At 43.0% G+C, this 27616-nt stretch overlaps 4 protein-coding genes across 8 annotated transcripts; 1 reads left to right on the top strand and 3 right to left on the bottom strand.

Moving 5' to 3' along the window:
• Positions 1-250: 250 nt before the first annotated feature.
• On the top strand, positions 251-1964 carry mrpl28 (mitochondrial ribosomal protein L28). Of its 2 annotated transcripts, none has more exons than XM_037268274.1 (6): positions 251-369; positions 741-1032; positions 1105-1257; positions 1347-1481; positions 1557-1643; positions 1723-1964. In XM_037268274.1, exons 2-6 carry the CDS (start codon positions 748-750, stop codon positions 1816-1818), a joined length of 756 nt encoding a protein of 251 aa, XP_037124169.1. In that variant the 5' UTR covers positions 251-369; positions 741-747; the 3' UTR covers positions 1819-1964. The 2 variants fall into 2 exon arrangements, with proteins under 2 accessions (XP_037124169.1, XP_037124168.1); XM_037268273.1 differs by having other exon boundaries at positions 1554-1643.
• Positions 1965-5832: 3868 nt separating this feature from the next.
• Positions 5833-18035, bottom strand: relb (v-rel avian reticuloendotheliosis viral oncogene homolog B). Of its 3 annotated transcripts, none has more exons than XM_037268564.1 (11): positions 17586-18035; positions 17378-17398; positions 16842-17011; positions 8677-9006; positions 8354-8520; positions 8166-8257; positions 7954-8085; positions 7726-7830; positions 7447-7662; positions 7249-7310; positions 5833-7032 (listed from the first exon to the last, which is right to left on the bottom strand). In XM_037268564.1, the coding sequence occupies exons 1-11, from the start codon at positions 17608-17610 to the stop codon at positions 6625-6627; spliced, it is 1728 nt and encodes a 575-aa protein (XP_037124459.1). In that variant the 5' UTR covers positions 17611-18035; the 3' UTR covers positions 5833-6624. The 3 variants fall into 3 exon arrangements, with proteins under 3 accessions (XP_037124459.1, XP_037124458.1, XP_037124460.1); XM_037268563.1 differs by having other exon boundaries at positions 5833-7031; positions 7239-7310; positions 17586-18030; XM_037268565.1 differs by lacking the exons at positions 16842-17011; positions 17378-17398; positions 17586-18035 and adding an exon at positions 9224-10020 and having other exon boundaries at positions 5833-7031; positions 7239-7310.
• Positions 18036-18225: 190 nt separating this feature from the next.
• clptm1 (CLPTM1 regulator of GABA type A receptor forward trafficking) lies at positions 18226-24769 on the bottom strand. Its single transcript, XM_037268562.1, has 14 exons — positions 24644-24769; positions 22548-22699; positions 22326-22449; positions 22054-22212; positions 21840-21957; positions 21678-21763; positions 21290-21410; positions 20965-21209; positions 20455-20548; positions 20183-20373; positions 20001-20096; positions 19789-19924; positions 19517-19684; positions 18226-19386 (listed from the first exon to the last, which is right to left on the bottom strand). Exons 1-14 carry the CDS (start codon positions 24692-24694, stop codon positions 19208-19210), a joined length of 1920 nt encoding a protein of 639 aa, XP_037124457.1. The 5' UTR covers positions 24695-24769; the 3' UTR covers positions 18226-19207.
• A 47-nt stretch (positions 24770-24816) lies between these two features.
• On the bottom strand, positions 24817-27285 carry tbcb (tubulin folding cofactor B). 2 transcript variants are annotated; one of them, XM_037268567.1, is made up of 7 exons: positions 27112-27285; positions 26584-26720; positions 26336-26479; positions 26144-26240; positions 25845-26036; positions 25672-25744; positions 24817-25590 (listed from the first exon to the last, which is right to left on the bottom strand). In XM_037268567.1, the coding sequence occupies exons 2-7, from the start codon at positions 26701-26703 to the stop codon at positions 25476-25478; spliced, it is 741 nt and encodes a 246-aa protein (XP_037124462.1). In that variant the 5' UTR covers positions 26704-26720; positions 27112-27285; the 3' UTR covers positions 24817-25475. The 2 variants fall into 2 exon arrangements, with proteins under 2 accessions (XP_037124462.1, XP_037124463.1); XM_037268568.1 differs by having other exon boundaries at positions 27123-27285.
• Positions 27286-27616: the final 331 nt, after the last annotated feature.

Here is a 27616-nt window from a genome sequence, read left to right as displayed (position 1 = left end):
TAGAAGGTAACATGGATATAATACAAGACAATATCTGTGCCACTTTTGATTTATTCTGTGCAAAAATACTTTTACAAATAAACAGAGTTGATTTAATTTATTTTTGCTAAAGGTTGTAGTTGGTATTTCAGTGTTGCGTCCGGTTTTCCCGGAACTACAATTTTATCGCCCCTCTGTCAGTGAACATCCCCAATGATAAACCTTGTAAATGTTAGCCAATCACCAGCAACATCAATATTTCCTTCAGCCAATTATAAGCCTTGTTATTGTCATGTGGTCGAGCAATGCGGAAATAAGACAAGGCTCGACGATGTCCTTGCATGCTTCACGTTTGTCTCTGTGGATTTAACATTTTTATAATTTCGCTTGGTAAGACTCATGCTTAATAGTTTCCTTGACCATATAAAATAGTGTTTGATTAATGAATTGATCAATAATCTTGTCGCCCAGCGGTACGTTTAACATGCTAGTTACGTGTAGTGTGTAATCGTGCATGTTCAAACTCCTTGCATGATTTCCATTACATTTTACAAATTACACTTGTAACATTAAACTGTAACAATATTTCTGAAACTATGCTCACATTTAGATAAAGAACAATTGCATTCAATAATGATTTTAAATGTCCTGCACACAGTGTCCTAATTGTTTAAAAATAACATCACTTAAAGATTAAATGTAACCTAGTGAAACTTAAAATGTAAATCTAACTATGAACTCTCTCTCCTTATGTCTTTAAGATCCAGTATGCCTCTGCATAAGTACCCTCCTAAAATTTGGGACGCCCTCAAACTGAAACAGGGCATCTATGCCCGGCTTCCCAAGCATTACCTGAAGTCTCTGGAGCCGAAGGAGCCCACACCGGTCCACTGGAAGCCCCTGGGGGTCCAGTACCGACTCAACCCCAAAACAGGGCAGAAAGAACGAGTGCAAGACAACCCAATCCCCATCTACTACCCTCCCGAGTCGCAGAAGGGCCTATGGGGTGGTGAGGGCTGGATAACGGGCTTCAAATATGCCCACAACGATAAAGTGAGTGTGTGCCAGGATGTTTTCAATGTATTTTATTTCTTTTGAATTGAATTAACTTCATCCTCTGCGTAGATGTCCACTCGTCTGCGGAAAATGTGGAAGCCGCAGCTTTTGAAGAGAGAACTTTACAGCGAGATCTTGGACCACAAATTCACCATCACGGTCACACCGCGCACCCTGGACCTCATCGACGCCGCTTTTGGATTTGACTTGTACATCCTCAAAGTAAGCTGAAGATCTGAACTCCTTTTGAAGGCCGTTAGCTCCCCCTAGTGGACAGCATGATTTCAGCATTTGTCTGCTGTTTTTGTTAGACGCCCAAGGAAGATCTGAACTCTAAACTGGGCATGGACCTGAAAAGGGCCATGTTACTGAGGCTGGCTCGCAAAGACACTCAGTTGTATCCAGATGACCCAATAACCAGAGAAAAGGTGTACAACAAATATAAGGTAAGAGCTCTGGCTGCACAAAAGTGAAAGTCCGAGAAATGATATATATTCGTGTTTTGTCGCCATGCTAAGCAGCAGTTTGAGATACCAGAGGAGGAGGCCGAGTGGATGGGTCTGACTCTTGAAGAAGCTGTGGAGAAGCAGAGGCAGCTGGAGCACAAGGTAACACTGTGACATTTTCAAAGTGAACAATTTAGTTACTGGACATGCGTTTGATGGAATGTGCTTGTGTGTCCGCCAGGATCCTGAGCCGCTCTTCAAAGTGTGTACAGAAAAGCTGATAGAGGAGCTGCGCATGCAAAAACTGTCTGAGCCGCATCTCATGGAAAACAAGTGAAGAACACCTTAAAAAGGCATGCAGGAAACATGAACTACAACTCATCTCACTTCTGCTTTCTTTTATTGTTGGAAGAAAGATCAACGCTGGTGTAAATACAACAAATGTATGTTTTAACAGTGAGAATAAAATGTTTGAAAACTCCACTTTTGTTTGGTGTGTATGAGTGCTCATGATAATGTATAGTAAGATTTTTTTGTAAAAAGTTTTACCATCTACCGTAAGGCTTTTTTTGTAAGAAAAATGACCATGTACATAAGGTTTTTTTTTTTCTAAAAAAAACCAAAAAAACATGTATAGTAAGGCTTTTTTTTTTTCTTTAAAAAATAACCATGTATAGTAAGGCTTTTTTTTTTTTAAACAACCATGTAAGGCTTTTTTGAAAGAAAAATGACCATGCCTTTTTTTTTTTTATTACCATACATAGCAAGGGTTTCTGTGTAAAAAAAAAATTAAATTAAAAAATATTTAGAATCAGTTCACTCAAAAGATTTGTTCAAAAGAATCGTTCACCAAATCGTTTGCTACACTTTCTTATTTATTCATTTATTTGTTTTACATCGTGTAGTGTACCTATTGAAGTGTCCATGAGGTGTACCTAATAACAGGCCACTTCCTGATTGGCTGTTTGATCTGTGACGTCACTTGGATACTCCATTAACACCGCCATTTTCAAGTGTACCTAATAACAGGCCACTTTATTAGGGAAATATCATGGTCAAAGGTCACAGGTATCAAGCTCTAGTCCTCGGGCCGCGTTCCAATATGTTTTCCAAGTGACCCTCGTTAAACACACCTGCGTGAAAAGTTTTAGCTCCTTTCACGTTCTGCAGGAGCTAAAACTTTTCCCGCAGGTGCACTTAACGAGGAAATCACATGGACACTCCATTAGGTACACCGCCATTTTCAAGTGTACCTAATAACAGGCCACTTTATTAGGGAAATATCCTGGTCAAAGGTCACAGGTGTCAACCTCTAGTCCTCTGGGCCGCGTTCCAACATGTTTTCCAAGTGACCCTCGTTAAGCGCACCTGCGTGAAAAGTTTTAGCCCCTTTCACGTTCCGCAGGAGCTAAAACTTTTCACGCAGGTGCACTTAACGAGGAAATCACATGGACACTCCATTAGGTACACCGCCATTCTCAAGTGTACCTAATAACAGGCCACTTTATTAGGGAAATATCACAGTCAAAGGTCACAGGTGTCAACCTCTAGTCCTCTGGGCCGCGTTCCAACATGTTTTCCAAGTGACCCTCGTTAAGCGCACCTGCGTGAAAAGTTTTAGCCCCTTTCACGTTCCGCAGGAGCTAAAACTTTTCACGCAGGTGCACTTAACGAGGGAATCACACGGACACTCCATTAGGTACACCGCCATTTTCAAGTGTACCTAATAACAGGCCACTTTATTAGGGAACTATCATGGTCAAAGGTCACAGGTGTCAAGTTCTAGTCCTCGGGGCCGCGTTCCAATATGTTTTCCAAGTGACCCTCGTTAAACACACCTGCGTGAAAAGTTTTAGCCTCTTTCACGTTCCGCAGGAGCTAAAACTTTTCACGCAGGTGCACTTAACGAGGGAATCATATAGACACTCCATTAGGTACACCGCCATTTTCAAGTGTACCTAATAACAGGCCACTTTATTAGGGAAATATCACGGTCAAAGGTCACAGGTGTCAACCTCTAGTCCTCTGGGCCGCGTTCCAACATGTTTTCCAAGTGACCCTCGTTAAGCGCACCTGCGTGAAAAGTTTTAGCCCCTTTCACGTTCCGCAGGACCTAAAACTTTTCACGCAGGTGCACTTAATGAGGGAATCACACGGACAGTCCATTAGGTACACCGCCATTTTCAAGTGTACCTAATAACCGGCCACTTTATTAAGCAGATATCATGGTCAAAGGTGACAGGTGTCAAGCTCTAGTCCTCGGGGCCGAGTTCCAATACGTTTGCCAAGTTACCCTCGTTAAGTGCAGCTGCGTGAAAAGTTTTAGCTTCTTTCACGTTCTGCAGGAGCTAAAACTTTTCACGCAGGTGCACTTAACGAGGGAATCACATGGACACTCCATTAGGTACACCGCCATTTTCAAGTGTACCTAATAACAGGCCACTTCATTAGGGAAAAATCATGGTCAAAGCTTAAATGAAAGTGAAAAGTGCCACACCCGCCCTCACCCCCACTTTCTGATTGGCTGGTTGATCTGTGACGTCACTCGGACACTCCATTAGGTACACCGCCATTTTCAAGTGTACCTAATAACAGGCCACTTTATTAGTGAAAAGTGATACACCCACCCTCACCCCCACTTTCTGATTGGCTGTTCGATCTGTGACGTCACTCGGACACTCTATTAGGTACGCCGCCATTTTCAGGTTCGTTCGCGAAGATTCACGAGTGAGTGACACGTTGCTGCTATGCCAGCCGACACAGTTATGCCGACATTGTTTTAATTTGTATTTGTTAGATTGTAGTTGATGGTGTTATTATACGGAATGTGTTTGTGTTTGAATAAAAGGTTGAAAAAAAAATCTGTTGTGCCGACATTTGTTATTTTGGGGGACACCAACTCATATAACAACGTAAAACACATACATATTGTCATATTAAGCAGTTAACCAAATGTCTGATTTTTATGTTTTAATTGGCGAATATAAAAACAAGGAATAAAACACCAGACAAGTTTTAACAAATGTTTATTAAAATAATAATAACAATAATAATAAAAGTAAATCTCAAACCAGCAATCTAATGTGAAATTGCAATAGATATATTGGATAACAATATTTAGGCGTGTATATGCATACACGTTATTTTAAAACTACTGTAAGTGTTATAAAATCAAGATGACCCAAAGAGAAGCATAATCTCCCCGTTGTTGCATAACGGCGCATCCCTTCATGCAATACAGTTAGCCGTTAGCTTGGAGAAAATGAGCACAAAAGAAGTGGTGTTTCATTCACTGAATTGTTCACGCAAGGAGCCGCAACACGTTCACTGACTGATCCGTTGATGCACGGGGGGAAGGAAGGCAGTTGACCCATTGACTCGTTCGCGAACGGGAAAGTCACGATTCGTTCCCTCACTGGTCAGTTCTCGCGATGAACTGGAAATGCAAATCACTCACTCACTGACTCGTTCACTCACAGAAACGTTCAGTTTGGTGAACGGGAAATGCAATCCACGACTCGTTCGTGAACGGGAAGTGACGTCATTTTCTTCTTCGTTTTGTTTGACGGCGATGTGGCACCAGCTTCAATGAGCATTACCGACACCTACTGGTTGAAGTCATATGAACTGGTAAAAAGAACGAATCACTTTTGGAACTCTCGTTCACTGAAAATATGTGTTCTTTTGAAGAATCGTTCACTCACGAACCAACACTAATGCGCATTACCGTAACGTTGGTACGTCATTGCGTGTTGGTTGAAGTCCTATGAACTGAAAAAAGAACGAATAACTTCAGGGAGCCATCCGTTCACTCACGTTCACTGAAAAGCTTCGTTCTTTTGACGAATCGTTCACTCACGAGCCAACACTAATTTGTACAAACGTCACCTAAATGGCGCTCATCATCAGTGTTTGAGTTGGTAAGAGCAACTCGTGTTACGGGGATTTCCTGTAAATAATGTGGGGACTCCCGTGGGTGTTGAAAACCTAGCTCGCCGAAAAAAATGTGGCCACTATAAATATACACACCGACGTGCACCTGCGTTTATCATATAAACACGTCTAACGACTTTTGCATTTGGTTCTCATTTTCAACGGCCTTTTTTTTTTTTTTTTTTTATCACTTTATGTGTCACACTTTGTCCATCGTTCTGCACCAGTATGAGCAAATTGTCATCCCTAAAGTGAGAGAGGAACCGAATAAGTCCTCACAAAGCAGGTAGTAGCACCAGCAGCAGCTACTTGGAAAGACAAAACAAGAACTTGCACAATTCACTGTAACATGTACACGTCTAATTCTTGAGAATTGTAAAGTGCAATGGTTTCCAATGATGACACTTACGATAAAGAGTTGATTTTTGTCATGTTTTACTTTTCCCGTCATCGCAGTGTTTATTTACATTGGAATGTTCGACAGGTTTGTTTAAGTGCGCTGGCAAACACGCCAGTTCCTTTTGAGAGTGAAACTTGAAATATCCCATGACTCAATAATGACAAGAAAACAGTTCAGAATTTTTCAGTCTAAACTTAGGCACATGACAATTTATAAAATAAACAAATACTATACACATATACACTCAAGTATTTGGCAATGCTGAGCGGCTCCCTTTCACTAAAGCCATGACCAGCAAGGCCTTCAGAATGAATTTGCGAGCAGTTTAAGTAATAAATCAATGCTTTACATCGTGTCAGCTTTTGTGTGAGGGAGAAAAAAAAGACACATTTGAGATTAAATCGAGACTACATTTCATATACTTTTCCCTTTATCAATCTTCAAAAGGACAAACCTGCATGAAACGTAGTAATAACTACAACAGGAAAAATGGCTATGGAATATTTTTTAGGTGAGCCAATTGTACTGTTTCATGTGTAAACAAAGAAAAGTGTATTCAAAACAATTTCTAAAAAAAAATAGCAGTACTTGTATTTGAGTACATTTTGTGGCTACTGAGACGTTCATAATTATTTTTACTTTGATACACAAGAACAGCCCCTGCATAAACAAGTCCTTATGATTGACTAGCACTACTTAATTTACTACTTAACTACAGGAAGTTAATGTTATATGATGTTAGCTGAAACAAAATGGAAAGATGTTTAAGTGACGGTTGCGGTGCAGACTATTACCCGGAGTTTCATGCCCTCATAGGTCGTCTTCGGTCTTCACCTGCACCACGTTGGACGGGCTGGCCGGTGGCTCGGTCTGCATTTCCCAGTTCCCATTGACCAGCATGTTGAACTGCAAGTCGGCGTAATGAGAGAAGTCCTGCGTGTACAGGCCGAAGTTCTGGTTGGGGTCCATGTTGGGAAAGGGGGCCTGACTAGTCTCAGGCATGGCTGAGACGGTGGGTAAGTCTGAAAACAAGTCCACAAGGGCGGGCATCTCCATCAGCTGGTTGAGGAGGGCCATATCTTTACTGTCCATGTTGGCATCCAGGGGCTCAGGGTAGCACATCTCCCCCGAAGGTCCGGGCCCCGCCTGGGCTGAGCACGGTGATGACATGGCGTGAGCGAAGTGGAAGGTCTGTTCCGGTGCCGCTGCGCACTCGGCTGCCAGTAGAAACGATAAGTGATTGGTACACAGTAGGGCTGAACCGTTTTAAAAACAAATAGTAATTATGTTGTTTTTTTTTTTTTACAATCCAATTGAGATTTGAAGTGTGACATAAAAGTATACTTTTTGTTCCTACAAAAATTGCATGCTGCTAAATTGTGAAACCCGGGGTCAAAAGGTCACAAGGATACCGTGATACACACCTGTGACGTTGGCTTTGTCTTGGAAGTTCATGTCTGACTTGATCTTTCTCTTGCGCTTCACCTCATATGGATCTGACAGTGGAAAAGGTCACAAAAACACTCATCAAGGTGTTGCACAGCTTAAATGGTTATTTCTGTGTTACAATAACAAAAGCAATATGTTAAGATGCTTGCAGTTAGGTTTGCACGTGTTGCACGGCCTTAAGACCTGGATTATATGGCAGGTACGTGAAGGTGACCGGCTCGCTCTCCATTTGGTCGGACAGCCGGCGCAGGGTGACGCAGACGTCCACTTCCTCCGCGATGTCCTGGTCCTGGTAGGGTGGCGTTTTGAACACGATGGCGATCTGCCGGTGGACGTCCGTCTGGGCGAACTCGCCGTTTGCTTTCCAAGAGCCGCGCCGGAAGATGATCTCGACATCATCTGCATGCAGAAAAAACGGTCGGCGGAGCTTATTTTCGGGCGAGCGGATGACATGTACCGTACCTTTCTGCACTTTGTCACACAGCATGTAGATCTCCGTCTTGCCAGTGCAGGGTCCCGTGTACTGGTTCAGCTGGCTGATTTTTAACTGGGATGTCGTGGTGGCCTCTGACAGGGAAAAGCAAATCCGGCCAGCCATCAGATGCGATGCGAAAAAATAGAATTAAAACAACCAAGATTGTTATAGTAAACAACACTTAAAAAGATTTCAATTGTGTGTGCATTGCCTACTTTTGTCATAGACGGGGTTGGACACCACGGGACTGAGACTGTCCATCGTGCCGTCCTCCCACTCCAGCTCACACTGGAAACACAAACGCACGGCGTTCATGTCCATGTCCTCGATGCCCTTGGAGTGACCAGCTAAGGGAACAAATACATCAATGATTATGACATACCATCATACACACACACAAAGAGGCGTGCATGTGTGTGTGTCTTACTTAAAAATGGGTCAATATTCTGGCTTCTTCTTTTTTGCAATGAGACGTCAAGTTCTTTCCTCCTCACACACTGGATGCCCAGGTTGGCGAAGCTGTCAAATCACAGCCAACGACCAACAAGCATGAAAAACCGTACACGCCCCACGTGGTGGAACAAGGACAACACGTCTGGAGATGAAAAGCCGCACCTGTGGCGCCGGTTGCTGTGAGGATTCAACGTCACCACGCAGATGCCCGATCCCTTCGGGCAGTCTTTTCCGACCAGGCAGTGGGGGTGCGGCCGGTGTGGGGGGTCTTTGGTCACCAGGGAAACCGTGACCGTGACCTTCTTCAAGTGCTCGATGGAACCTTGAATCTAAAAAAAAGTCATACATATTGGATGGGGCCTTTTTTTTTTTTTTTTTTAAACTTCCGGCTCCATTTTCTCAAACATGTTGACACAAGGTGTGTTTAAAAGGACTAAAATCCCAATTTGTCATCCGAATGAAATTACCCGTGACATCCTCCATACCTCGATGGCAGGCTGAGTCTTGTTGCTTTCACTGCCGGACGCGCCCAGGATGCTGCCGGCCGAGCGGCCTTCGCACTCATAGCGAAACCTCATGCCTCGCTCTTTGGGTTGCTCCACCACCCCCAGCTTGGGCTTCTCCAGACTGCGCTCCAGCATCTCCACCCCGGACCGGCTCTTAGCGGCGGCGGCGTTGAAGGGCTTGGAGGTTAGCGGGCGCGGGTGGCCGCGACCGTGGCGGGAGGAGCCGGCTTGAGGATGGGGAGGCGGGCATTGAGACATGTCCCGGGGCGAGCAGAGCTGCTGGAGAGGTGGGGTGAAGCTGCAGCTTGACTAAAAGAAAACAAAAACAAAACTGTCTGTAATGCTGACGGTGATGAGGGAAACCCACAAGCTCAGTAGCATGAAAAAGTCGTATTTTTTTTTTTTTTTTTTGCATAGTTAGCAAGTTTCCATTACCCAGACGATATCGAACGCACCTAAAAACAAGTGAGCCACGGACCGGATCGCTTAATATGACATCATGCGGTAAATATTCAAGCGAGCCAACCTCTAGGGAACAAAGAGAAGCAGCAGCAGACAGTAAAGGAGACCCAGCCGCTCAACGTGCCATCATCTTGCCTGAGGTAACATGCTCTCGTTGCTGGCGTAAAGCATTCGACAAACGCAAAAATAAAAGAGCTGAGCGGCACCAGCCCAAAGGAAATAGGAAGTCAGCTCACAGTCAACGACCAATGGAAGAGCGGCTCCCGGCCAAGAATGTGACCTTTCACCCCATCGGGGAGGGTTTTGGCCAGTAGAGGACGGGCAAAACGAAAGTAGGAGTCAAGTTACAGCTCGGCTTCGCAATTCCTTCCATGGAGTTTCTTTGGCTGTGACGTAAAAGCCATGTTGGCTGAGCCGCGTGGTTTACAGTAAGACCTGCCTGACTGCTTGGTACTGTGGAATCGCCCATGAGAAATCACATGACTTCTGCCAAGTTAGCAAAGCGTTGTTACAGGGATATTCCTGCGAGGTTCTTAAAGCATTTCTCAGCACCAATTTTACACACACAAAAAATTCATAGGTGACAAAAGGCATAACTTGTCTCAATTTACTCACAATTTTTTTTTTTTTTTCTGTCTGTCACTTTACGCCACGAATGAATAAAGATCGTATAGTTTCAAGAAATGAATCACAATGATCAGACACATTGTGTCAAATTGGATTCATTCCCACGGCAACCTTGATGATCTGTCACTGCATGCCAGTGTGGCAAGGCATAATAGTTGGGAACCACTTGGATTATTGGGCTTGGCTCAAAGTCAAATAGGAACTTCAAAGATCGAACACAATCCATTCGAGGATTCTGCTCGACTTTGGAGACCATTTTTATCATTACACTTTGGCTAAATACAAGAAACATTTGAACATTAAATTCTAATCTCTGTGTATGACAATATAGCTTTCTAAAATCATGACCTCCATGTTTACTTGGATCACCTTCACTTCATGCACCAGATAATAGTGAAAGCCATGAAGCCAAAGCATTTAATGTGATGTGACATAAAGACTCATCTTTGACCAAAACGGTCAAACCAAAACCATTGCAGCCATTAATCACTAGGGGTGTAACGATTCATCGATACACATCGATTAATCGATATAATGCTCTACGATTTGTTGGCATCGATGCTAAACGTAAATATCGATCTATATCGCCCGTTTTTGACCTCGGACATTAGACGCGACTTTATTTTGAAATCCAGTTCATTGTTGCTTGCTTCCTCTTTCCGGGAGCAGTGCGCGGCGTGTTGTGTTGTGAGCAGAGCAGGCACGTGAAAGGGGAGCCGACAACTACGCGGCTCCTAGGCTGGTGCTATGGCTAGTGTCCAAGAAGACGAGGAAATTCGCTCCCCTTTGGGCTTCAAGTCATTCGTTTGGAAGCACTTTGTAATTTCCTAAATAAAGAGTTTGCAGTACCTTGTTGATTTTGCGTATGAATTGTTATAAATCAGGATATTGTTCTATATCGATCGTAGAGCACTATATCGTGATGTATCGTGAATGAATCACAGCAGGCTTTAAGATATCGGCAAATATCGTATCGTGATTCTTTGTATCGATATGATATCGTATCGTTACAAAACCCGCGATTTACACCCCTAGTTTGTAACCCTAACCTTGATTTAAAACCCTAGTCGGAAACCCTAACCCTAGCTTGAAACCCTAATTAGCAATGGCAAAACTCCTTGGAAACCCTGGTCGGAAACTCTAACCCTAGTTTTGAAAGCCTAGTTAGAAACCCTAATCTTAGAAACCCTAAAAGTAGTTTGAAACCCTCGTTGGAAACCCTAACCTTAGCTTTAAAACCTAGTTTGTAACCCTAAGCTTGGTTTAAAACCCTAGTCGGAAACCCTACCCCTTGTTTGAAACTTTAATTAGCGATGGCAAAACTCCTTGGAAACCCTGGTCGGAAACCCTAACCCTAGTTTTGAAAGCCTAGTTAGAAACCCTGATCTTAGAAACCCTAAAAGTAGTTTGAAACCCTCGTTGGAAACCCTAACCCTAGCATTAAAATCAAGTTTGTAACCCTAACCTTTGTTTAAAACCCTAGTCGGAAACCCTAACCCTAGTTTGAAACCCAAAATAGCAATGGCAAAACTCCTTGGCAACCCTGGTCGGAAACCCTAACCCTCGTTTTGAAAGCCTAGTTAGAAACCCTAATCTTAGAAACTCTAAAAGTAGTTTGAAACCCTCGTTGGAAACCCTAACCCTAGCTTTAAAACCTAGTTTGAAACCCTAACCTTGGTTTAAAACCCTCGTCGGAAACCCTGAGCCTGGTTTGAAACCCTAATTAGCGATGGCAAAACTCCTTGGAAACCCTAGTCGGAAACCCTAACCCTAGTTTTGAAAGCCTAGTTAGAAACCCTAACCCTAACCCTAACTCTAGTTTTGAAAGCCTAGTTAGTAACCCTAACCCTAACTCTAACTCTAACCCTAACCCTAACCCTAACCCTAACCCTAATCCTAACTCTAACTCTAACCCTAACCCTAACCCTAACCCTAACCCTAGTTTTGAAAGCCTAGTTAGAAACCCTAACCCCAACCCTAACCCTAACTTTGGAAACCCTAGTCGAAAACCCTAACCCTAGTTTTGAAAGCCTAGTTAGAAACCCTAATCTTAGAAACCCTAAAAGTAGTTTGAAACCCTCGTTGGAAACCCTAACCTTAGCTTTAAAACCTAGTTTGTAACCCTAAGTTTGGTTTAAAACCCTAGTCGGAAACCCTACCCCTTGTTTGAAACTTTAATTAGCGATGGCAAAACTCCTTGGAAACCCTGGTCGGAAACCCTAACCCTAGTTTTGAAAGCCTAGTTAGAAACCCTGATCTTAGAAACCATAAAAGTAGTTTGAAACCCTCGTTGGAAACCCTAACCCTAGCATTAAAATCAAGTTTGTAACCCTAACCTTTGTTTAAAACCCTAGTCGGAAACCCTAACCCTAGTTTGAAACCCAAAATAGCAATGGCAAAACTCCTTGGAAACCCTGGTCGGAAACCCTAGCCCTCGTTTTGAAAGCCTAGTTAGAAACCCTAATCTTAGAAACTCTAAAAGTAGTTTGAAACCCTCGTTGGAAACCCTAACCCTAGCTTTAAAACCTAGTTTGAAACCCTAACCTTGGTTTAAAACCCTAGTCGGAAACCCTGAGCCTGGTTTGAAACCCTAATTAGCGATGGCAAAACTCCTTGGAAACCCTAGTCGGAAACCCTAACCCTAGTTTTGAAAGCCTAGTTAGAAACCCTAACCCTAACCCTAACTCTAGTTTTGAAAGCCTAGTTAGTAACCCTAACCCTAACCCTAACTCTAACCCTAACCCTAACCCTAACCCTAACCCTAACCCTAACCCTAATCCTAACTCTAACTCTAACTCTAACCCTAACCCTAGTTTTGAAAGCCTAGTTAGAAACCCTAACCCCAACCCTAACCCTAACCCTAACTTTGGAAACCCTAGTCGAAAACCCTAACCCTAGTTTTGAAAGCCTAGTTAGAAACCCTAATCTTAGAAACCCTAAAAGTAGTTTGAAACCCTCGTTGGAAACCCTAACCTTAGCTTTAAAACCTAGTTTGTAACCCTAAACTTGGTTTAAAACCCTAGTCGGAAACCCTACCCCTTGTTTGAAACTTGAATTAGCGATGGCAAAACTCCTTGGAAACCCTGGTCGGAAACCCTAACCCTAGTTTTGAAAGCCTAGTTAGAAACCCTGATCTTAGAAACCATAAAAGTAGTTTGAAACCCTCGTTGGAAACCCTAACCCTAGCATTAAAATCAAGTTTGTAACCCTAACCTTTGTTTAAAACCCTAGTCGGAAACCCTAACCCTAGTTTGAAACCCAAAATAGCAATGGCAAAACTCCTTGGCAACCCTGGTCGGAAACCCTAACCCTCGTTTTGAAAGCCTAGTTAGAAACCCTAATCTTAGAAACTCTAAAAGTAGTTTGAAACCCTCGTTGGAAACCCTAACCCTAGCTTTAAAACCTAGTTTGAAACCCTAACCTTGGTTTAAAACCCTCGTCGGAAACCCTGAGCCTGGTTTGAAACCCTAATTAGCGATGGCAAAACTCCTTGGAAACCCTAGTCGGAAACCCTAACCCTAGTTTTGAAAGCCTAGTTAGAAACCCTAACCCTAACCCTAACTCTAGTTTTGAAAGCCTAGTTAGTAACCCTAACCCTAACTCTAACTCTAACCCTAACCCTAACCCTAACCCTAACCCTAACCCTAACCCTAATCCTAATCCTAACCCTAACCCTAACCCTAGTTTTGAAAGCCTAGTTAGAAACCCTAACCCCAACCCTAACCCTAACCCTAACTTTGGAAACCCTAGTCGAAAACCCTAACCCTAGTTTTGAAAGCCTAGTTAGAAACCCTAATCTTAGAAACCCTAAAAGTAGTTTGAAACCCTCGTTGGAAACCCTAACCTTAGCTTTAAAACCTAGTTTGTAACCCTAAGCTTGGTTTAAAACCCTAGTCGGAAACCCTACCCCTTGTTTGAAACTTTAATTAGCGATGGCAAAACTCCTTGGAAACCCTGGTCGGAAACCCTAACCCTAGTTTTGAAAGCCTAGTTAGAAACCCTGATCTTAGAAACCATAAAAGTAGTTTGAAACCCTCGTTGGAAACCCTAACCCTAGCATTAAAATCAAGTTTGTAACCCTAACCTTTGTTTAAAACCCTAGTCGGAAACCCTAACCCTAGTTTGAAACCCAAAATAGCAATGGCAAAACTCCTTGGAAACCCTGGTCGGAAACCCTAGCCCTCGTTTTGAAAGCCTAGTTAGAAACCCTAATCTTAGAAACTCTAAAAGTAGTTTGAAACCCTCGTTGGAAACCCTAACCCTAGCTTTAAAACCTAGTTTGAAACCCTAACCTTGGTTTAAAACCCTAGTCGGAAACCCTGAGCCTGGTTTGAAACCCTAATTAGCGATGGCAAAACTCCTTGGAAACCCTAGTCGGAAACCCTAACCCTAGTTTTGAAAGCCTAGTTAGAAACCCTAACCCTAACCCTAACTCTAGTTTTGAAAGCCTAGTTAGTAACCCTAACCCTAACCCTAACCCTAACCCTAACCCTAATCCTAACTCTAACTCTAACCCTAACCCTAGTTTTGAAAGCCTAGTTAGAAACCCTAACCCCAACCCTAACCCTAACCCTAACTTTGGAAACCCTAGTCGAAAACCCTAACCCTAGTTTTGAAAGCCTAGTTAGAAACCCTAATCTTAGAAACCCTAAAAGTAGTTTGAAACCCTCGTTGGAAACCCTAACCTTAGCTTTAAAACCTAGTTTGTAACCCTAAACTTGGTTTAAAACCCTAGTCGGAAACCCTACCCCTTGTTTGAAACTTGAATTAGCGATGGCAAAACTCCTTGGAAACCCTGGTCGGAAACCCTAACCCTAGTTTTGAAAGCCTAGTTAGAAACCCTGATCTTAGAAACCATAAAAGTAGTTTGAAACCCTCGTTGGAAACCCTAACCCTAGCATTAAAATCAAGTTTGTAACCCTAACCTTTGTTTAAAACCCTAGTCGGAAACCCTAACCCTAGTTTGAAACCCAAAATAGCAATGGCAAAACTCCTTGGAAACCCTGGTCGGAAACCCTAACCCTCGTTTTGAAAGCCTAGTTAGAAACCCTAATCTTAGAAACTCTAAAAGTAGTTTGAAACCCTCGTTGGAAACCCTAACCCTAGCTTTAAAACCTAGTTTGAAACCCTAACCTTGGTTTAAAACCCTAGTCGGAAACCCTGAGCCTGGTTTGAAACCCTAATTAGCGATGGCAAAACTCCTTGGAAACCCTAGTCGGAAACCCTAACCCTAGTTTTGAAAGCCTAGTTAGAAACCCTAACCCTAACCCTAACTCTAGTTTTGAAAGCCTAGTTAGTAACCCTAACCCTAACCCTAACTCTAACTCTAACTCTAACTCTAACCCTAACCCTAACCCTAACCCTAACCCTAACTCTAACTCTAACTCTAACTCTAACCCTAGTTTTGAAAGCCTAGTTAGAAACCCTAACCCCAACCCTAACCCTAACTTTGGAAACCCTAGTCGAAAACCCTAACCCTAGTTTTGAAAGCCTAGTTAGAAACCCTAATCTTAGAAACCCTAAAAGTAGTTTGAAACCCTCGTTGGAAACCCTAACCTTAGCTTTAAAACCTAGTTTGTAACCCTAAGCTTGGTTTAAAACCCTAGTCGGAAACCCTACCCCTTGTTTGAAACTTGAATTAGCGATGGCAAAACTCCTTGGAAACCCTGGTCGGAAACCCTAACCCTAGTTTTGAAAGCCTAGTTAGAAACCCTGATCTTAGAAACCATAAAAGTAGTTTGAAACCCTCGTTGGAAACCCTAACCCTAGCATTAAAATCAAGTTTATAACCCTAACCTTTGTTTAAAACCCTAGTCGGAAACCCTAACCCTAGTTTGAAACCCAAAATAGCAATGGCAAAACTCCTTGGAAACCCTGGTCGGAAACCCTAACCCTCGTTTTGAAAGCCTAGTTAGAAACCCTAATCTTAGAAACTCTAAAAGTAGTTTGAAACCCTCGTTGGAAACCCTAACCCTAGCTTTAAAACCTAGTTTGAAACCCTAACCTTGGTTTAAAACCCTAGTCGGAAACCCTGAGCCTGGTTTGAAACCCTAATTAGCGATGGCAAAACTCCTTGGAAACCCTAGTCGGAAACCCTAACCCTAGTTTTGAAAGCCTAGTTAGAAACCCTAACCCTAACCCTAACTCTAGTTTTGAAAGCCTAGTTAGTAACCCTAACCCTAACTCTAACCCTAACCCTAACCCTAACCCTAACCCTAACCCTAACCCTAACTCTAACTCTAACTCTAACTCTAACTCTAACCCTAACCCTAACTCTAACTCTAACTCTAACTCTAACTCTAACTCTAACCCTAACCCTAGTTTTGAAAGCCTAGTTAGAAACCCTAACCCCAACCCTAATCCTAACCCTAATTTTGGAAACCCTAGTCGAAAACCCTAGCCCTAGTTTTGAAAGTCTAGTTAGAAACCCTAATCTTAGAAACCCTAAAAGTAGTTTGAAAGCCTCGTTGGAAACCTTAAGCCTAGCTTTAAAACCTAGTTTGTAACCCTAACCTTGGTTTAAAACCCTAGTCGGAAACCCTAACCCTAGTTTGAAACCCTAATTAGCAATGGCAAAACTCCTTGGAAACCCTGGTCGGAAACCCTAACCCTAGTTTTGAAAGCCTAGTTAGAAACCCTATTCTTAGAAACCCTAAAAGTAGTTTGAAACTAGGGGTGTAACGATTCACAGCAGGCTTTCAGATATCGGCAAATATTGTATCGTGATTCTTTGTATCGATATGATATCGTATCGTTACAAAACCTGCGATTTACACCCCTATTAATCACCTCCTTATTCTCTGGACTGGGATGAAAAGGCCTTTTCTTTGCTCAACCCCCCCCCCCAGTGGCACTATTGCACGAATTCAACATGAATGCGTACAGTCATGCCACACAGTCTGAAAATATATTCGATCCACTTTTCAACAATATCCATCATTCATTCTTGAAGATGAAAGCCAAAAATATGCCATTTTGATCAAATAATGGAATGTTGGGAAGAAAGTGATTGGCTTCTTGAAACTAGCTTCGAACAAACAACAATTGAAATTTACCTGACACGCGGTGCCTCTCGCCACCAGCACCGGCTGAGAAGGTGGCGGGGAGGAGGCAGAGCAAAGCCGGTGCATCCTGTGGTTCTGGCCGTGCAGCTCGGCAGGAGGTGGCGGCGGTCTGGGGAGGGATATGCCTGTGTGGTCCTCTGTAATGATCTCCTGGATGAGGTCTGACGCATAAGAGAGTCATTAGCATGTGGAAGGAGGGGCGCCACAAGATGGCTGACCTCACTAAGTAGTATAACAGTTCACACACCAAAACATCAGTGACGTCATGCTTGCAAAATATGAACTAAGCAATTTTTTTAAAATAATTTTTTGTATTTCATAATCCACAAACAATAATAATCAGAAGAAAGTATTTAGAGTAGTGTGGGCTTAACATGTTTGGATTCCCGTTAACTTTCTGTTCAAATTTGTTTTAAGTGTCGCTTAGGGGTAATGATTAAAAATGACAAGTTATCTTCAGTATCAGGTCAACCTGCACTCAAGCCTTCAGACAAACCACAACAGAGCAGATGCAGTCTTGTACTCACCAAAATCGGACAGTCCTCTCTCTGCAGGACAAAAACAAAGAATCGATGAACAAGAGAAAAGACAATAACAGCCTAAACGTGTTCGACAGTTGACAAACGGGGGAGTCGCATAAAGAGGGGGAAAAAGTACATTGTATGCCAATGATGTCATCGCCCGGCCATCAATACACACTTTGACACACATGGACAAAATTTAGAGAACACCTACCGGGGGCGCAGCGAAAAACGTCCATGTCTCCAAGTACATCAAAACAGTCGCTATGGGGCGTTTTATTCTCAATAAAGGTCGTCCGTTCCGTGACGCGAGTCAAAAGGTGTTCAGGGGGCTCCAAACGCCCCCGAAGCCATGTGAGGGGTGCCACAGCGATGACGGCGACGAAGAGTGGCGTTTGCAGCACTTTCGGCGTTTGCGTTTCCGCAGCAGCGCTCCTTCCGCCGATTGGTTGCTAGCTGCACTGGAAATCCCCAAACGTCACTTGGCTCGCTCATCGTCCAACTATTCCCTGCCAAAATACAGTACGGTACCCAAATCGACGGCGCTGAGCCAGAAACCAACGATGAATATAGTAAAACGTTTCAAAGTCGACAACATCGAACGTCATTAAAGGGTGAATTAATATTTTAAAGACTTTTTCTCTCGACCTTTACTTTTACAGCACGTTTCGGCGTATGACGTCATCTTTCCGCGACTCTCGTGCGGCGCTTTAAAATAGTTTATAAAATGTTGATACGTTGTCACAGATTATTTAATTCATATTTGATTAGGGGTTTTTATTTGTATACTTCACTACACAAAAATGCCACCATCGTGGTTATGAAGCGACATCTGCAGGTGATTTAGTGTTAACAGCGCTTAAAAATAAAAGTGAAAGTACAACTTGGTCCAATTGTTTTTTTTCGTATTTGGAACAGCGAGTTGAGAAAATAAAGGTCTTTGCCTAGATATTTTCAGTCACACTTGTTTTACTATAAACATGAATACTCAAAATTCATTATGTAGCAGCATGGCAGCTTGTTTTGCTAGAGATCCACAGCCCTCACAATGAAAACAAGGGACAGCAATTGTGCGTGCATGTGAACTGCTTTGGAGTGTTAACATGAAACACCCAGCAAGAGAAGTGTTACCAGAGTTCGATTTGTAAATTAAATATTGCTAGACACTTTGGACATTGGCACTCATTAACAAGCTGGAATTCTGTACACGTTGAGGACGGACGTAAAAGAATGAGTCGATGAAGGAAAAAGAAAACTCATTGACAATATTTATATTTATATTAATACCAACAAGGCTGCTTTTTTTTCTGTTCCAGTTTAGAACATGAACAATTTGTTTAAAATTAAAGGTCGTAGTCACGGTCTTGTCGATGTCCCATTGGCATCATCCCAAGGTGATTTTCCAGTTTTCCTCCAACAATTCAATTCTCACGTGGAATGAAAATTAGATTCACATGGGATTTACACAAAGAAGAAATGCTTCACTAGGCTTCTTTCTTCCATGTATACAAAAAATGTCTAAACTCAAACTCCGCCATCTTCATTTCCAAGACACTGTACCCTCCCAAAATCAAACAGAATACATCACGTTTTGTTTTACTTCACATGAACTGTAAAACGAGCGGGTGGGGAAGAAAAATTAAAATTTACCAAGTCTACAATGAAGATGATTCTCTGTGGATCCATACAGGAATCGGAGAGTACAGTTGAACTGCATTTTTTTTTTCCTTTCTCTTTTGTCCTTGACAGCCGACCCCATCTGCCTAATTTTCACAAGTCCTCTTTGCCCCGAAAGCCAGGGAGGCCGAACGTGTGGGGAAGGCGTCGATGTCTTGCTTATTCGTTCTTTTTCTCCTTGTCTGGTTTGTCTGTGATGGCTGCCGCCTGGGCATCACCTGCTGCTGCTGCGTTATTCTGCTGCGGTTGGTCCACTCCGCTGGTGCCGTACTCGTTGACCCTGTTGGGGTCCACTCGATATATCCAGCGCTGATACAGGTAGACGAAGAAGACCACGTCTGCAAAAAGGACAAACACGTTACTGCATTTTCTTAAGTAGTGACCTGCGGATCACCAATTTTCTTTTCCCCCTCACAAGCAGTGCACGCTCGCTTCTTCGAAGCAGAGAGTGAAATTGAAGAGATGTACCGTCTCTGAGGCATCCTATCCTGTACATCATGGGCATCTTGATGACAAAGGCAAATAAGTCATCGATGAATGTATTCAGCGCCTTGTACGTGAGCATCCTCCACGGGAGGTGGGCCACTGATTTCATTTTGTAGTTGATGAATAGCTGCGGCGTCATTGTGATGAAGCCTAAATACACGGAGAGGGAGATGTGTTATTTGACTCATTTCTAATTTCATACATGCCCATGGCCGTCAAAGCAAAGCTCAAATCGACACCGTTAGCTTACTTACCAAAGGTTAGCAAGAAGCCGTAGAGCATGCTTAGTACCCATGAGTACCAGCCTTTGTGCTCCACATACAATAAGCTGTAGATGGCGTAGCAGCCAAACAGAGGGTAAAGCAGCCATGACAAGTACTTGAAGGCCATCTGAGTGCAGAACCAGAAGAACCGGGTCACAATCAACCACATAACATCCGCAAAAAGAAAAGTCGTCTCCACTCACGTCGTCGTAGATTTTGGTTGAAGACTGCACATATGTGGACTTGTCTTTGAACACGAGTCTCGGGAATAATCCTGCGATTTTATTCTCTCTGTCCAACTATGGAAAAAGAAAACAAACATTGATATAGAAAACGGCTGCATTCATTAAAAAGAAAAAGAAAAAATGAGTGTGAGTTGACTTACTTTGACATCCATGACCTTGGTGATTTTCCAGAGGTCGATAAGCAGGCCGATGAAGACGCTGACCTGCACCACAAAGTTGGTCTCGTTGTCGAGAATGTAGAGGAGCACCACCAGCGACTGGAACACTCCGAAAATGATGGAGCGCACAGAGAGGCCTTCCAATGACTGTCTGCTGTTCCAGAATTGGATGTCTTGGGAAGGAAAGAGTGGAGGAAAAGCGTGAGGGAAGCGTCAAAACATACGTACAGAGAGAATGGTTGTTGTAAGCTTACCGTTCTTAAAGGCCAGAAACTCGAAGATGCTATGCACGATGGAGACCACGATAGTGAGTCCGAGGAGGTAGGGGTTGGTTTCCAGTAGGGCCACCTTTGAAAAAAATTATTAAAAAAAAAAAAAAAAAAAATTAAAATAAGAAATGGAAATAAATTGAGTACATTATATACTGTTTACACAAACAGTTTTATCATAAATTAAATAAAAATAATAAATTTTCATATGGTAGTGTAATGGAAATTTCAGGGAGTCCGCAAAATATTATTAAAAATTCAACATATGTTACAGATGACGGAACAGGGGGAAAATGTGGAAAACAATTCCTGGAAAAAAATTATCAATTATCTGGCGGCATATTTCAAGAATATTTCAGTGCCCCCGCGGCCCCCCCCTCTAACTCCGCCGGTGCTTTCTTCGTATCCAAATGTCGTTAAGTTGAAAACCAGAGAAAACACAGCAAATATTTTGAAATGAGATTTTTTTTTTTTTTTTTTTATTGTCCGCCCAACCTTGACAGAGTCCTGATCCTCATCAGACTGCTCGTAGGTATCCTCAGGCAGGAAGTTCCACAGCGAGCGAGCGTTCTGGGCAGCGTAGAGCTGCCAGCGCCATAAGGACAGCGGGCAGTAGTTGAGGCGTAGTGGCAGTGTGCTCAAGGTATCATTGATGGGGTAGTAGTCCTTCTGAAGGTTCCAGTAGTCATTGAAGTACACTATCGGGTAGTAGTCGCCGCTCACCGCATCAAATTTTACATCTGGTGGAAGAAGTAGAAGAGGAATGTCGTGATATAGCTCGGACGTCAAATCTTTCTCGTGTTTCAGTGGAGGAACTTACGCTGGTCCAGCGGGGGTGGGACGGAGCCTTTTACCCAAGCCGTGTGGTCATCCACCATGTTGATGGTGAGGTTGGGGTGCCAGTGAGAGATGATTTCCACTGGACCGTGGCTCTCTGCCCGCTGAGAGGAGATGAAATTGCGTACGTGTCAAGAATGCTGGCGTTAATTGAAGTGCTTTGGCTTTACTCTCGAGTGAGCGTTTACATCGCTGCCATCTACTTTAAACCACCTTGATAATTAAATAGCCCGGTCGACTCAAGATTTGCACCTTCAAACTGACTTCATTGTATTTGCTTATTAAGTTTGCAGAGCATGTTGGGATAAAACCGTACTTAATATTTTGAACTGGACTAAGAACGGAAGCTTTGTCGTAAACCGCAGACTCACCTTGATCATCTCTGGATCTGCTTCCGTCTCCCCTGTGAGTAGATTCTTGGTCTTCATGAACTTCCTCCGCTTGAATTTGTTTAGCACTGAAAAACCAAAACAATTCCGTAAACCACGACAACGCAATCACAGAAATTGCGTGTCTAAAAATGGATGACGTACTTCGCGAGGCATGAACAGTCGCCAGTCTGCGATACTGCCCTTTGCGCTTTGGGTCCGGGTGCAGTCCACTCTTCGTGAAATAGATGTGAATATAGAGGGAGCCGTTCTGCTGCACCGCCTACAAGTCGACGCAGAGTTCATCAAATGCCACATGGTGTCTGCTAATTTCCACTGTAAACACCATTCCACCTGATCCCACCTCCGACGGTCTCACCTCGGGGATAGCCATCTCCTTAGAGTGCTCATAGCAGCCGTCCCCATCGTCCCCCATGGACCAGTCTCCGTAGACGAGGTCGCGGTGGAACCAGAAGAGAGAATCGGTGTTGTTGAAGTCGGTGAACACCTCGTCTTGAGAGATGTAAACATACAGGTCCTGCAGGCATGACGAGAAAAGAAGAGATGCACAGGGGGTTTGACTTTTTGCTGCTCAAATGCAAGTGACTAGGGGATCTAAAATGAAATGTTATAAATTATTATTAATAATACCATGAGGGTGTCCTTAGTGAAAAGGTTCCTGCTGGGTACTCTGGGTGCTCCAGCCGCTGCGTTGGGGTCTGGAGTGGACGGCCCTCGACGGAACCAGCTACTGATGGCCCAGATGATAAAAATTCTACAAGTACATAATTTAACAGCAGCAGTGAGAAAATTCTCGTCCATCAATAGGAATGCAATACTTATAAATTACAAAACAAAAAAAATGGTATGCACCTGAAGAGCACTCCTTTAATGACCTGCCAGGCATTAGGTGCTTGTTGTTGTTGTTGCTGCTGCTGCTGTTGCTGCTGCTGGGGGTCCAGTGCATTTTCGGTCGTCTGCACAATCTGGCCGTCCGTTGTCGCAGCACTTCCATTACTGCTAACCTGCGTCACAAAAAAAGGGGGTGAGCAGTTCCGCACGGATTAAAAAAAACAAACACCCTTTTTGCTCTGATTAATGTGCATTTTCCTAAGCCTCCATACTGTTAGAATCTAATGTCGGCCCATGCCTAATAATATGTCACCAATACCAAATTGTCTTTTACACTCCTATGGGCTATACAATAAACAATGATGTAATCATTCAATAAAAATCTCAAAGTTTGTCTGTTAAACGACACATTCCACCCTTCAGTGCTGTCAAACAAAACGGAACTGTCCACCAACACAAACAAGGCCACTTTTCTATTCAAACGACACAATAGACAAGCACAAGCAAAGTCATGGGACCCGTTGGCTATCTCAACATTTAATCTTCCCCTTTGTTTTCAACACATGGGAGACAAAAGAGTTTGCTTCTCGCCAGTGGAGACATGACATGGCGGTTAGGTGCAACAAGTAAATGATAAGCCTGATTGGAGAGTGCTTTGAGGTATGGAAGGAAATAAGTCACCCATTCTTCATGCGCAACATTTTACGGCCCTGAAGTGGCGCGAAAGGGATTTTGTTTTACACCCGAGGCATGAATGAGACATATCGCTAGCAGGCTTCAGAACAAGCGTGCGCGCACACAGTGGTTATCTATGGGAGTTCAATCAAGACAATACATTTCCAAAAGGTGTACAAGGATTATAAATTAACCGCTTGTTGAGAAGTGGCGCTCTTGTAATGTTTAAATCCACTTCATGAAAGGATTTTTTCCTATTCCGGCATGGTTAAACTCAAGGGAAACACGGGTTTAATTGATTACAACATGGCGAGATGACACACATCCTCAAACTAACAGCGAATGTTTGAAACCGATTTAGTACAAAACACATTATTAAGTAGTCAGTTGAATCAAACAAAATTAAAAACTGTCAGAATTGAGTGCTCTAATTTGTTCTGTTCATGTTGTATCAGCAGGGAGAATCCAAGAATTAATTTGAGGGCAGAATAGACCAGACGCGAGTTTTGCCTTTAGGCTGACTCGTTTTTTAATTTAATTAGCAGAAATGGTCCTTACAGTCAGGGCAACGCTAGTCATAACTAGCTAGCGGATCTTTCATTCTAAACGTGGATATTAACCCAGTTCACCATGATTGACATTGTGCCAAAGCTGCTTTCACCAAGACGTCCTTTAAAAATATTCAGTTTTATTTAAGCCACTAATAACCGTCTATAGTAACAACATTAATTGTACTTGGGAAGAGGACCTTGAAAAATTAATTTCATATTAAATTCCAATCGCAATATTAGGAGGGACATAGCCAACGTTTTTTTTTTAAATTGCTAAACCCAAATTTGATGTTTGTGTCGATTTAGACCACTACTGCGCTACTTTTTCCAGTTTAATTTCCTTTAGGCAATCTAGTTGAAACTGACTGAGATCCAACCTAAAAAGCAGATGATGTCCAAAATCAGTATTTTTCAAAACGCCCAAATCACAGGACGACCACAATGACAAATAAGGAGTTAGCCCATTTGTAACATGTGAACGATGCTTTGATAAGTGAACGATGCTTTGATAAGTGAACGATGCTTTGATATGGTGACGTATGCGGACTGTCCCGAGGCTGAATGGTTCCCTAGTCCGAGGCCTTGTGGTAGCTAGCTGACACCGGGGAGATAGTTAGCAATGAGCTTAGTAGCCCTTCCAGGCAGAATCTGTCCATTGGGATCACTCGTCTTGCACGCCAACAGCGTGAATTTGTCAGCAAGAGCACCGGAGGAAGGAGGGGGGGTAATGGAGGGGGGGCGCGTTTCGAAAGCAACCGGCTCTGACAAATGTCACCCGGCCGCTTTAAACGGCAGCGGCGTGACACTCGACATTGTTACGGAAAAGCGGTCCTCCTGTCAGTGAAAAGGAGAAACGGAACGCATATGTCAAGGCGGGGTGGCTGATTTTACCTCGCCATTGCTGACGGCTGCTATAGTCGCTTGGCTCTCCTGCGTCGCCATCTTCCCTTGTCTCTGTCGCGCACACAAGCACGCTGCTACGTCGCGGGGAAATCTCGCGAGAGAATCGCCACCGGCGTGGTGGGCGAGGCCAAAGAAATATATAAAAAAAATGACAGTGCATGTTACGTATTTCTGACGTCTTTTTTTATTTGCTTTGACCATATTTGTGCATACAAGACTGTTTTGGCTTACATCATAAATGTGTTCTTTTTTTTTTATGTAATGCTTTCTAGCACCCTATCACTACTTCTTGCCTATTATTCAGTTAAATTTCAGATTTCCATTGCAGGATTTCAATAAAAACACAACACACGTTGATAGTGCAAACATTTTCAATGAGAGGAATTCATTAATATAAAAATAAGAGGAAATACTTAATGTATCTACATGGAGGCTTGATGTTGATTGCTTAACACAAACAAATTGTTTGGAAGCAAATATCTTCCTGTGGTACACACACATAGTATGAATACAGAATACATATTTCATACACGCTGGCATGAAGCAAGGGATAAGAAAGATGGGATATTTTTTGAAATGATGCGATTTAACAGGTACGTCGGATATACACAAGGGAGTAATTTAAAAAAAAAAAATCATGTGCAACCAAATAGGCCTTTTCTATTTCTACTGCATTGGCAAGAATATGGGAAATTTCAAGCTAAAACAAAAACCTGTTAATTCAATGTCAACTATTTGCGGTTCATGCCTATTGGAAAAGCCAAGCCGAGAAAACGGGTTCTTGCCAACGTCCTTCCATCATCTCTGACACCTCGCAGTTCTACATCTCATCTAAACCATAATCCTCCTCTGGAAAGTCTCCCACCATCACATTCAGTGGCTTCACGAACACCCCGTAGTTCTTCTCACACTCGAAGTAGCGCTTCCCATTGCAACTGTGACGAAAGAAGACAATTAGAAACGAGCCAAAAAAAAAAAATCCGGCGTGTTAAATGTGTGTGGAACGGCGCTCCCACCTGCCATCGTGCTTCCCCAACGGCTCGTCGTACTTGACACCCACCCAATAGCCTGGCTTGAAATCAGTGGTGCCTGTGACAAAAGATAATCAGGTGTATGACTTCCTTGGTCAAGAGGGGGCAAAAATCAGAACACAAACACTCCAGGTCTTCACATATACGCTCGGCCTTACCAACAAACATGACCGTGCCAAGCTTTGTGGGCTGCCCAGGGACTTGGACTTGGCATCGGCTGCCCACAGAAATGGCTTCAGCCGCCGCCTTCTGTTCCTTCTCCTTTGCGATGCTCTCAGCTTTCTTCTTGGCCGCCTCCTCCTCATTGTAACGGCCGAGGGACTGCTTCTTCATGAAGGATCGTGCCGACTCTAAAGCGGAGAGAACAAACCCTTGATAATCTGTTATGGCTCTGATGTACTCATTCTGGTGATTGTTTGAAAAGAGGCGATAGACATGTGTTTTTAAGCTTACTTACCTGCTCTCTGTTCATAAGCATCGTCTGACAGAGCAAATTTCTCCACTTGGGTGACATCGCTAAACTCTCCCAACTGGCCCCCACTTCGATCAATAACCTGAAGAGGAAAAGCAGTTACAGAAATAAACGCTCACTCTACCCAGTTTTCACTTTCTCTTAATCATCACTGGAACCAAAGCACAGCCCCCGTACATGTATTCTGCAGTTGTCATCCACAGGATAAGAGCCCAGTAAAGCGTTGTCGTTGTCCATCTTCTGCAACAATTGGTCCGACGTGCTGAACAACTCCAGGTCCATGCTGGAGGCAAGGGCACCCACCACCATCTCCAGTTTGCCCTTATGCGTAGATATATCAAATAAATAATGAGCATCTCTACACCCAGTTGAGGAAGTTTTTAGATGACAGATCATTTGATGCACATTCATAGAAATTGGCTTACCTTGAGTTCTGCGATGGTGATGCCTCGATCAAACCTTCGGTTCACCTCAAAGGAGGATATGGTGGTCGTAAGGCGCACATTGACAGTGGGATTGGTAATAACCTTTACTGAACCATCCATCTTCTCCGACACCGATGCTGTTTAAAAATATAGAATGAGGAATTCATCAATCTAGACACAATGGTTAACTAATACAAGACTTAATAGCAAATCAAACATAACTACCAGTACATTTTGATCACCATTGACTGTCTCCATTTAACGCAATGGAGTAAAAAGGAAGACAACGCCTACTTCTCCTGGGCAGCATTTTAACACTATATACGTCTAATTTTTTCCTACAAACGTTACAGTTTAACAAATACGACCGTAGTCGACTTAGTGCTACTCATTATTTCACATTTTGTTATCGGTTACATCTAATAGCAAACAGCACCTAGCCACAGGACGCATTAGCTGCTGGGGTGGCTAACATCGGCAACAAAGAAACTCAAAATGAACGGTTTAACTTTATTGAGAGTTCCTTACAAATATGTTACTTTTGATTGAGACCGCGGTTGCGTTGTAAAGTAGAGCGTTGTAAAGTAGATCAGAATTGATGAATCTATAAGTCACGTTGTTGTTTTCCCAAACAATGTGTCAGCTCCTGTCGTCAAGTGGTGCTGGTGCTCTGCTCGCTGTTGGTGATGACAATTCCGGCTTCCGTCATTATGTCCCCGCCCTTATAGATTCAGTCATCCAATCACATCAGAGTACGAACAGTTGGACCAATTGGGTTTCAAGTGTGGCGGAAGTGGAAGGTAAAAGCGCCAGTTGACATATTGATAACCAATCAGGGAAATGTAATTATTGCAAATGTCACACGATGGCGCTCTGCAAAATTGTTCAGTATTACTAAACTCAAACCCACCGTATAAATAGTTTTACTTCTGACCAGTTAAATAATTCTACAACTACATACGTATTTTGACAACATGCACAGAACATTAGTTAAGACCACGTTAAATAGATAACAAAGGGGCAATCTTTGGAC

Source organism: Syngnathus acus, chromosome 13, assembly GCF_901709675.1.
Source record: "Syngnathus acus chromosome 13, fSynAcu1.2, whole genome shotgun sequence".
NCBI lineage: Eukaryota > Metazoa > Chordata > Actinopteri > Syngnathiformes > Syngnathidae > Syngnathus > Syngnathus acus.
Note: the sequence above shows the minus strand (reverse complement) of the source record. Positions and strands in the feature narration are given on the sequence as shown.

Bases quoted from the DNA above. Each gene is read 5' to 3' on its own strand.
- mrpl28 (XM_037268273.1), top strand. From the start codon at position 748: ATGCCTCTGCATAAGTACCCTCCTAAAATTTGGGACGCCCTCAAACTG. The intron at 1,033-1,104 runs GTGAGTGTGTGC...TCCTCTGCGTAG, and splicing joins AATATGCCCACAACGATAAA to ATGTCCACTCGTCTGCGGAA. The intron at 1,482-1,553 runs GTAAGAGCTCTG...CGCCATGCTAAG, and splicing joins AGGTGTACAACAAATATAAG to CAGCAGTTTGAGATACCAGA.
- relb (XM_037268563.1), bottom strand. From the start codon at position 17,610: ATGGACGTTTTTCGCTGCGCCCCCG. The intron at 8,086-8,165 runs GTAAGACACACA...TTGTTCCCTTAG, and splicing joins GAATATTGACCCATTTTTAA to CTGGTCACTCCAAGGGCATC. The intron at 7,663-7,725 runs GTACGGTACATG...TTCTGCATGCAG, and splicing joins GTGTGACAAAGTGCAGAAAG to ATGATGTCGAGATCATCTTC.
- clptm1 (XM_037268562.1), bottom strand. From the start codon at position 24,694: ATGGCGACGCAGGAGAGCCAAGCGACTATAGCAGCCGTCAGCAATGGC. The intron at 22,450-22,547 runs GTGCATACCATT...ATGTACTTGTAG, and splicing joins ATTAAAGGAGTGCTCTTCAG to AATTTTTATCATCTGGGCCA. The intron at 19,685-19,788 runs GTAAGTAAGCTA...CCGTGTATTTAG, and splicing joins CGGCTTCTTGCTAACCTTTG to GCTTCATCACAATGACGCCG.
- tbcb (XM_037268567.1), bottom strand. From the start codon at position 26,703: ATGGATGGTTCAGTAAAGGTTATTACCAATCCCACTGTCAATGTGCGC. The intron at 26,241-26,335 runs GTACGGGGGCTG...TTTCCTCTTCAG, and splicing joins ATGACAACTGCAGAATACAT to GTTATTGATCGAAGTGGGGG. The intron at 25,745-25,844 runs GTAAGGCCGAGC...CTTTTGTCACAG, and splicing joins TGGCACGGTCATGTTTGTTG to GCACCACTGATTTCAAGCCA.